This window comes from Megachile rotundata, chromosome 3 (assembly GCF_050947335.1).
Source record: "Megachile rotundata isolate GNS110a chromosome 3, iyMegRotu1, whole genome shotgun sequence".
NCBI classification, from domain to species: domain Eukaryota; kingdom Metazoa; phylum Arthropoda; class Insecta; order Hymenoptera; family Megachilidae; genus Megachile; species Megachile rotundata.
The window spans coordinates 22,321,844-22,331,983 of record NC_134985.1 but is presented as its reverse complement, the minus strand read 5'-3'; the positions used below and the strand labels follow the sequence as shown (position 1 = coordinate 22,331,983).

The following is a 10,140-nucleotide window of genomic DNA, read 5'->3' as shown; positions in this document are numbered from 1 at the left end:
CAAAATTTTACTACAAACGATGTAGATTCAGAAATTTAAATGGCGACAGAGGAACATAAATATTTAGCAGATATTATAAAAACTACTCATGCCACGTTGCGAAAAGAAGCTCAGGCTTACGGTCCTGAGATTGCATGGAATCGTCACGTAACACGTAAAGATGTTTTACAGGTTTGATTCCTTTATAAACATATATGTTTGCATGATATTTTTTAAACAATGGTTTCCTATAATTTATTTAAAAATTTATATTAATAATTACCTATTGCATTTTTAGAAATATGCATGTTCTATGCAAAAATTGGCTACAACATATTGGATGGAAAATAATATGAATACGGAAAATTCAACTTATTGTAGAATAGAATGGGTTAAATCTCAATGCGAAGAATATTTTTTAAATGGTGGAAGTCAGAAATATGACAACAGAGAAGAAACTATTAAAGTAAAAATCAATAATCCAGAAACCACAGAAGTTCCTGTAATCTGTAATTCGAATATTAAAAATGAGGAAAGTTCAGTATCAAAATATTTTGATAATAATATGGCACAGTCTATTAAAAAAATACGATTATTAGATGTAGGAAGTTGTTATAACCCTTTTGGAACTTCAGACCTTTTTGAAGTGACAGCAATAGATCTACATGGTATACCAGATAAAGTTTTATGCTGTGACTTTTTAAATGTTCATATTGGAAAAGAAAAGATCCTTTCTAGCGATCAGCAACAAGTTTTACAATTACCAGAAGACTCTTTCCATGTAGTTGTATTTTCTTTATTTTTGGAATATTTACCATGTCCAAAACAGAGATATATTTGTTGTAAGAAAGCTTATAATTTGTTAGAAGCTGGTGGTATACTTATCATTATAAGTCCTGATTCAAAGCATGTTAATGCCAATGCTAAATTTATGAAATCATGGAGATATGTATTGAGTAAATTAGGATTTATGAGGATAAAATATGAAAAGCTACGGCACATGCATTGTGTTGTGTTTAGAAAATGTATATATAAAGATGTTGCAATAAGGTGGGCAAATTTACAAAATTTTCCGATGACCGATATGTTATATTACGATAGTACAACAATTTATATTCCACAAGATTTTCGAAATGCATCCAGTGAAATCAAACAACAGGAAGAATACGATTCGGAAGAAGTGACATCTATGTTTCAGGAACTACCTTTTAATAAAGATATCTTTTAATTATAAAGGATTTTATGAAGTAACAGTTTTATAAAGAATTATAGACATAAAATAAACGTTTGGCTTTTTTATAATTTTCTTCTATATTTTCTAAATCCTTTTATAACTATACAATGTATAGGGACATTTGTTAATTTTAGTCAAATTGGCACCCATTTTGCACACCATCTTGAGAAGTTCTTTCTTGCTTCTGTTCGTTGGTCGTACACGTGGTAAGTACGTTTTTACTGTTTATTATAATCACAAGTAATATTTTGCTATTTATCAGAGTTTCTAATAAGATTGTTTAAGAAGTTATTTCGTTTGCACTGATAAAATATGTATATTTTCTCAAAATGTGTTGTACTTTTAGCAATTAATAATTTAGGTTAGGTTTGCAGCTGCCAAATTTTATAGTTATAATTCATATAAGTTAAATATGTATTAAAACTTAAATGCTAGAGTTCAATATTTTTTCAGACCATCCAAGATGTCATCTCATTTAAATTGGATGATAATTCGTAATAACAATGCCTTCCTTCTCAAGAAGCGCAATATCAGTAAACCATTTTCTACGGTGTGTACTAGTTTCATATCTTTAGTTAATATTTAAATATGTAAGTTTCAAAATGATTATTTAAAAAATTTTAGGAACCCAACAATTTGACAAATTTGAGTAGCTATCGTTATTCGGGTTTAATTCATAGGAAGAGTGTTGGTGTTATTGATACTCCTGATAAAAAAGGATTTACAGTTGTTTATAAGAAACCAAGATCAATTAAAAAGCCTGCTAAATCCACTGTTCGATGCACGATGAAAGCTGGAGCTCGTCGTTCTTTACATAAATTGAAAAGGTTGCTTACAAAGAATAAATATCGTGTAGATCTTTGCAAGGTAAATTTACTTGTTACAGAGATGTCTTCTGTTTTGTATGTGAGAAGAAAGAAAATACTAAAATATTGTGTGGATTACTTTTAGGCTGCATTACGTCGTGCCAGTGCTGTTTTACGTTCCCAAAAGCCTTTACCTGCAAAGAAGACTCGCACAACAAAAAAGGCAGATTAATTTGTATACATTAATAAATATATGTTTTAATGTAAATGTATAAATGTGACATTTGTTACAAAGGAGATTTGTTTAGGTTCAGGTAAAACATAGTTAGCTGATATCAGAAATTATTATAAAGAAGTATATAAGCATTTAAATGTTAAAATAAATACTGTAACATTTCTCCCTTGTAACTATGTCTAGTGTACTTATTTCATCAGTTTCATTACAGAAATATGAATAAACATGTGTCCATGGAAGGTGAGTTATTTTACAAATATGTATGTACATACATGTATAAGTAATAACATTGAAATTATTGTTTTTATGATTTTATTTACAGATTTGTCAGTTCCATATTGAGAAGTTCTCTAAATAGGTAAGTTACGTTGTGTTCTTAAAGCACTGATGTTAATTTTTTATATCTAAGAATTACTTAATTCATATGATGAAATTTTCAACCACCAAGATCTATGAATGCCATGATTAGATTTCGTATTTGCTAATCTGATATACACTACTTTATAAAATTTATTTGTTAGTTTTAACTTTAGTATTAACGAGAAAAATTGTTTTCAGATTTAGTTGCAAGCAGATAATCTATTGGACTATATAACATGTAAGTAATTGTATATATACATTTATTTATTTAATATTTGAATATAGTTTCAATCTTTTTATGATGAAATTTCGAACCACCAAGATCTATGAATGCCATGATTAGATTTCGTATTTGCTATCTGATATATACAACATCATAAAATTTACTTGTTAGTTTTAACTTTGGTATTAATAAGAACAATTTTTTTCAGAGTTAGTTGCTAGCAGATGATCCATTGGACTGTATAATATGTAAGTACTTATATATATATGCATTTATTTATTTAATACTTTCGTATAGTTTCAATCTTTTTATGATGAAATTTTGAACCACCAAGATCTATGAATGCCATGATTCGGACTTGTATTTGCTATCTGATAAATTCGTGATAAAAGTTCTAGTTTAGAAAGTATAAGAATGACATTAATATAGTTTTATTATTTTATAGGTGGTTCTGATTCTAAGTTCGGTGTAAACGTTCAGTGGACATTGATGGGGAAGGTAATTATATTTATTTAATTATATATTCAATGATTTAAATGCGGATTGACAATATAGATTATTCTTTTATGTGATGATTCATTCACCAAGATCTATGAATGCCATGATTTTAAATTTGCTACTTCTGATATTAGTGTAACTTGTTTATTTAATTCAATTATAAAAAAAAGACCATTATATATGTATATGTCTGTATTTTTTTCAGGTATTAACAACGAGGCACTTCGAGAAGTTACAGTAAAGTAATTAACAATTTTAATATAACAATTCATTACATGTATCTTTACTGTAATATATCGAAATAAAATAAGCACATGCAAAACTGCATTCATTAGTTCTATTTACATTTATATTACATTAGTTTACCATAGTATTCAGGTATAATAATTTCATGTATAGTATCAAACATATGGTAAATGCAATATCGTGTTCATTGTGGTACACTTTCCACTTCTAGTGGATTTGCACATCTGGAGATTTTGGTGTACTCGCCAACTAGAGATACGATACAGCCAGTATTAACGAGATTATAGTACCGCATTAGGTTAACAGCTTTTCCGTAGTTTCAACTAAGTACTCATTTAGCTGCTGTAATTTGGCTATTAGAATACTTGGGAAAGGTATTGCGAATTCAAATGTATATACACGAAAAATGCTTTTTAATATGAAATACATAATTTAATTAACGATTATTCAGTTGAATAATAATGTATGAATAATCGTAACTTCAAAGAAAATTTTAAATGAGCTTGCTGAAAGTTTGATATATGTTTCACTCGTTTGAATGGAATATAATTCTCTGTACATGTTTATTTAATCTTTATTAATTAAAGCATTTTGGTGTTTCTGCATGATGATGCTAATGGAACGATCGGTATTAACAAACATGAGTGGTAATATTCAGCGTATCTTTGTTCAAAGCAAAATGCACATTAACAAGATGATTTCATATCGGATCATCATTTTCATTGTCGTATCAACGTATCGTTTTGTTGTACAGGGCTACAGTAATTGTAGTTGTATTGATTGGGTGCTGCCAGAATAAATTTATACTCACAAATTCAAGTGAACGGCTATTCACTTTAATTATGATAATTAAGCTGATTACTTCGAAAATTCTACGTATGTTTATGAAACATCTGACCTATCGACAATGTTAAAATAACTTTTATGTGGAATTTACATTTATCACTTAATCTTTCGCTTGTTATAATTTTATCTGTTACTTTTTATTATCTTTATTGTTATTAACAATGGTATTGTTAATATTTAGTTTTTTGTCCATACTTATCAATGCACGATAAAAAAAGCTCTTACCGACGGATTTGTTTCTGATAAACTTATGTCATTAACTTATTTATCGACTGAACTTGTTACGTTACCAACATCTACAAATTTGAATTTGGATTTAATTACCTTTTTACAATAAAAATTGTCTATATAATATTTGTTGACTTATTGCAATTCTCGAAACCTTGAAGCCCTTTCTTCTTTCACATTGTACTACGATTTTCCTCGACGATATAAAAATTCAGAGATTTTAGAGAAACGAATATCAAACGTTTGCTTCTTCCGTCGAATTCTCAGTAAAGATTGGAATATCCTCAAGGAAAATTCCAATTTCCGCCGGTCATTCAATATTTGCATGTTTAATGCTTGTTCAATAACGATTTAATATTACATGACGACATTAGCATTTTATTGACCTTGTTGGAAAGAGGTTGTTGAAAGAAAGAGTCTCGAGATTTATGAAAAATTCTCTGACGCTTTCATCGTCAATCAGATTCTTTCTATCAGAGAAGTTTATTTTCGTCAAGATTTTCCGACTGAACGTGTTGCAACCAAGTAAGAAGATTAATATCCGACATAGGGATTCCAAGGACAACAAGGATCCAGCAGTGACTCGAAAGTTGGAATCAACGTTTCTTATTGCTAATAAAACTGCAAACAAGTTATTCGCGTTACCTCATACTGTGGAAATGAAGCCACAGCATATCAGAATTTAAAGAAAGTTTAAAGTAAGCGCGTGTAGGTTTTCTTCCATCAAGGAATGGTGTAAAAGACATGCTTAACTGTTTCTAGAGATCCTAAAGAAAGCTTAAATGATTCTGAGGGAATTCTTGGAAAAGTCCGCAGAGATTGTAGCGACCTTAGAACAAGTTTAGAAGGACCATAGAGAGACACTAGAAGAAGCCTAAGAGATCTTAAAGAAAGTAGCGAGAGTTCAAACGAACTGTAGGTTCCAGGATCCAGGAGGATCTTATGCGAACCGCAGGAAAAGCCCAGGTGGATTTTAGGGGGACATTAGGAAATGTCTCTAGATAGATTTTAGAAGAGAAAGAGTCTAGAGATTCTCGTGACAAACCGGAGATGAGTTAGGGGCCCTAGGGAGAACGTAAATCTTACCCGCAGCAGTTACGGTACTTATCATCTTCGAATTCCATAATAGCTGCTTTACAAGTAGAGCGTATCAACGCATACTCTTCCGTCCCTTCTCGAGAAGAGCTTAACAAGACAGTGATTTTCATAATTCGGGAAAGAAGGGAACTCCGTGGGTTTTTTACGAAGCGGACGCCTAGCCTCGATCGATTTTCTTAACCGTCTTTTCTGCCGTGTGCCTCGAAGCTGCTCTCGGCCGCAAAGGAAGCAAAATAAGGCTGCAATGACAGAAGGTTTCACGGTGGTGCAGACATTGCTGCTTGCCTGCCACGGACACTTTTCTACACCCGTAGCAGAGAGTAACTGGACCGTGATAAACAGAGATAGAGCGTATGGCCACGCGCGAAATAAAAGGAAAACCAGGAAAGAGTGGTAAGACGACGGAAAGAAGAAGCAGAAGGAGAAGAAAAAGCAAGGAAAGAGAACGATGAAGTCATAGAGGAAAGAAATCACAAAGGAAGGGAATATGTACCAAAAGAGTAAAACGAAATTGATTAAAGAAGATGTAAGATGTAAAAGGAAACAAGAAGGTGATAGAAAGGAAGAACGAAGGACGGAAGAACAAGGGGAAGTAGAGGACGAAAATGAAGGATAGAAGGAGAGAGGTTAAAGATCGTCCTCTCGTAGAGACGAGGAAAAAAGAAAAGATTCATGAATAATGCAGGAGTAGAAAGCCGGCTGAAACAATTGCTGGGCGTCGCCCTACTCTTGAAATTACATCATCAGATTTTCCGCGAAATTAAAACATTATATATTCCACGCTCGGTTCCCTTACCACGGCCCACTCGTCTTCTTCCTTTGGACGTTATGCTTCTGGTGTCCCATCTACCGTAAGAGGGACAAAAATCGCCGATTATACGTTCACGCGATGAGACTGCAGTATTACCTAGCCGTAGAGTTTCAAATATCCTTTGAAGAGGGTCAACGTTCTTGGATGCGATTCTGCTGAATACGAAAATTAGAATGCTATTTTCGGTGCGGTGAAACGGATGTTTTTTCTTTTACGTTGTCAGCTTTTTCATCCCTCGATAAACGGTCTTCATCTTGAAAGAACGTTTTTCAATTTTGAGCAAAAGGATCAGTGCGTTGAAATATAGATTAATATTTGTCGCACGAGGCAGGGACAACGACTTTGAACGAAGTGACCTTGCAATCGAAAGGCAAAGATTCTGAATTTTTACCCAATGAATACTAAACGAAACTTTGACCTGAAAGTTTCGAGCCACGGAAGCGTGGCGTCTCGCACAACGTAGTTTAGCAAAGAATTTCAAGTAACTTAAAGATAAGAATACTACTCTAACTAATATTGTCCCAGATCTTTGCACTCCCGCTTTCACAACTGCGAAAACTTTTCACAAATATTAAGTGAATCTTATTTGGAGATGGAACTCGGTGTCCTCTTCGGGCTATTAGAAAGTTTCTCAGTTACTTCGTTGATTTTTGTTTATACCTTCTTTCCATGTATTAAACAAACTTCTTTTTTGTTTTAATTAACTTTAAAATCTTTCAAGATTTTACCTGCGAAGTTTATGGAGCAGTAGGAGAAATTGAGAGACTCATTATACATGTGTAATTCGATATGAATACGATGATGCCTAGATAACAAACGCTGATTGATAGCTGATAATTAATGACGCATTTGGCTAATTCCGGTAATCATACTGTTATTAATTCACTGTACTGAACCGTAACGAGGTTCGCTTTGATAGTCAGCTAGATATTACAATAATAAATTAATTACACGCCTATTTTACTCGAATACGCGCATGCGGCAGATTTGACCTAATGTGAGTAGGGTATCTGTTGATGAATGAAACTGATTAATCCTGCCATCGATCCGATTGTCCCTGATCAGATCGTATTTACAATAATTAGTCGACTCTCATTCATGAAAAGGGTGTAATCAGTATGGTTAATTGACACACCGTAAAACGTTGATACAATAATAATTAGATGTAATAAAATATTGGTTGCAGTAAATCTTTTGCGATATTAAAGTTCCCGGAAATGTTAAAGGCTATGACACGAGTAGGTTCACAGACTGCAACATAATTATTCGGCTCAAACCTCTGCAAATATTGGCACGTTCGATGGAAAGCAAAATGGGATGTATACCAATGGAAGAGACACTGGACCTACACGAAGTGTTCGATATCTCGAAATGGATTTCACGAAAATATTGATCGAGACAGGCAAAATATTGACAATGCATTAGGGAAGGCGAGAGCGGGAAAACTACCATTAGGATGTTCGTTAAACAAATCTGTAACCGAGACGTAACCTAGGAACATTATATCGCATAACTCTTACATCTTTGGCACAGCAAATTATATTATAGCAAAATATTTAAAAAATTGTTCATTTTATAAAACGTCATCCCAAATAGGGATATCACCTAAACAAAAACATTCACCAAAATAAGAAGGCCACTTAAAACAACCCTTCAAATAAAAATGGTCTTGAGTAGCAACATGAAAGCAGCATTAAACCGGTGAAGTTGAAAATGATCGGTTACGTTGATCGAGTGGATCGAAACAGGGCGAAAACGAACGATACCGAAGCATTCAGGTTAGTCGTAACGATTAAACGGTCCGTAACAACCGACAGCAGTACCGGAACCGTTTCATTGTCCACGATCAGATCCGGTGGATACGGCATAAGGGAATTGCTCTCTAGTTACATATGCGCGACGCATTCGAAGTTTGGCCGAGCACTGTCATTATCGCTGCGATTATGCATATTCAGATAAGCAATCAACACCATTGAGGTAGCAGGCAAGGGTCATAGAGTGAAACAGAGATTCAGTGGAGCGCATCTGTTCGCTCGTGCACGTAAATACACGGACGCACAACGTGCTTCAAAAGTCTTACGATACTCGCGTTACTGTTGGCATAAAATCTTATAATGACCGCGAAGAATTTTGCAATGACCGTGAAGTTTAAGAGACATTTATTCTTAAGCTTTCGAGACTGCCCGGTTAACTGTTCACTGTCGCTATTACGCGTTAGCCGTGGACGCGTTGAAATTCAAAGATTTTAAGATGGCAAACTTATTTTCAAGTCGTGGGAAGATAAATGGGCCAAGAGAACATTTGATTTTTAACTAAAATTTTCGCTTCACAAATTCGAGGCTCATTGCCTCTGAGAAGTAACGTAGTAAATCAGCAAAGAAGCAAATTATAGATAAGAATTCTACTTAAAGTTGGGTAGGAAGATTTCCAGCTTGTAACCGGTAATGTTCTTTCTTCCAGTCTGACATTACATCTCGTGTTTTATAAGAATTCCTCTCGAAACGAGGCTCTTATAGACCCGTTCGCCGTAAAATTGCAAGTAAGATTGCCGCTTGAAATCCAGAATTTCGACGTCGTAGATTTCCACTTAAAACTTGAATAAGAGTCCTCCTTGGAACTTGGAATCCTTTTCAAGTACAATTTATAAATGTAATTTAGGAGCGGAATATCTCTTTTCCTTCGCAAAATTTGTTAGCCCTAATAATGCTGTTTGTCAACACTTATTATAGTAGCACGTGTTGTATCATCCCGCTGTTAATGCAATATTCTGCTCAGAAAACGAACGTTTAGAACTGTCGATATCTTAGTAGAGTACAGTGCTATAGCTATAGAAATAACTGAATATTATAGGAGCACAGAAGTTTATGATAGTATCGCTGTTGTATCTTCCAGCATATCGATGAACAGTTATCATCATGAATAAATACACACGGCAGAATCGTCGGCGTTAGTTGGCCGATTTCATATTCGTTGATAGCGTCCGTTATCCATAAATTCTCATGGCACAATGTGATTAAACAGCAATTACGTAATTGCAGATGTTAATGAATCAACGACGTGCGCAGGATACAACTGGTGTACGATCTACCTGTAAAATCTTATCGCAACGTATGCATGTACCTACGTGCATTCGCGGCACTGTAACGAATTGAATTTCTGTTAGAACAAGCCCGATAGACGTCGTGGACGATCCTTGCGAGCGAAGTTATAATAAATTCAAAGCGAATGAGGACACACCGCCGACTAGCGGCGCGATTTTGCATGGAATATTCCACGTACAAATTCAAAGCGGCGCATTCGAGCCCGCTTTAATAACGTAAACGAGCGTTATAAAGAGAAATGTTAGAAAGGAGAGAAAAACGCAAGAAACAAACCGCGACGGGAAGACAGGTCAATGTTATCCGTCATTCGACGAATACGCGGACGTTTGTAAATGACCCACGGTTACGAGCGACGCGCGTGTCTTCGCGAATCAAAAATGGATCCCATTCGTGCGAAACAGTTTTTGCTGGCTATTGAACAGCCGACATTCATTCGGATATTCTTTCCAAGCTGACGTCCACGAAATTGCGTCAA

The 10,140-nt window shown here is 34.4% G+C and overlaps 2 protein-coding genes across 3 annotated transcripts; both read left to right on the top strand.

Annotated features, from left to right (window-relative positions):
- The first annotated feature begins 31 nt into the window (after positions 1-31).
- Samtor (S-adenosylmethionine sensor upstream of TORC1) lies at positions 32-1,281 on the top strand. 2 transcript variants are annotated; one of them, XM_012297669.2, is made up of 3 exons: positions 32-171; positions 278-1,029; positions 1,104-1,281. In XM_012297669.2, the coding sequence occupies exons 1-3, from the start codon at positions 40-42 to the stop codon at positions 1,123-1,125; spliced, it is 906 nt and encodes a 301-aa protein (XP_012153059.2). In that variant the 5' UTR covers positions 32-39; the 3' UTR covers positions 1,126-1,281. The 2 variants fall into 2 exon arrangements, with proteins under 2 accessions (XP_012153059.2, XP_003708487.2); XM_003708439.3 differs by having other exon boundaries at positions 278-1,281.
- On the top strand, positions 1,278-2,287 carry RpL28 (ribosomal protein L28). The gene is made up of 4 exons (XM_003708473.3): positions 1,278-1,419; positions 1,667-1,763; positions 1,838-2,080; positions 2,165-2,287. Exons 2-4 carry the CDS (start codon positions 1,677-1,679, stop codon positions 2,249-2,251), a joined length of 417 nt encoding a protein of 138 aa, XP_003708521.1. The 5' UTR covers positions 1,278-1,419; positions 1,667-1,676; the 3' UTR covers positions 2,252-2,287.
- Positions 2,288-10,140: the final 7,853 nt, after the last annotated feature.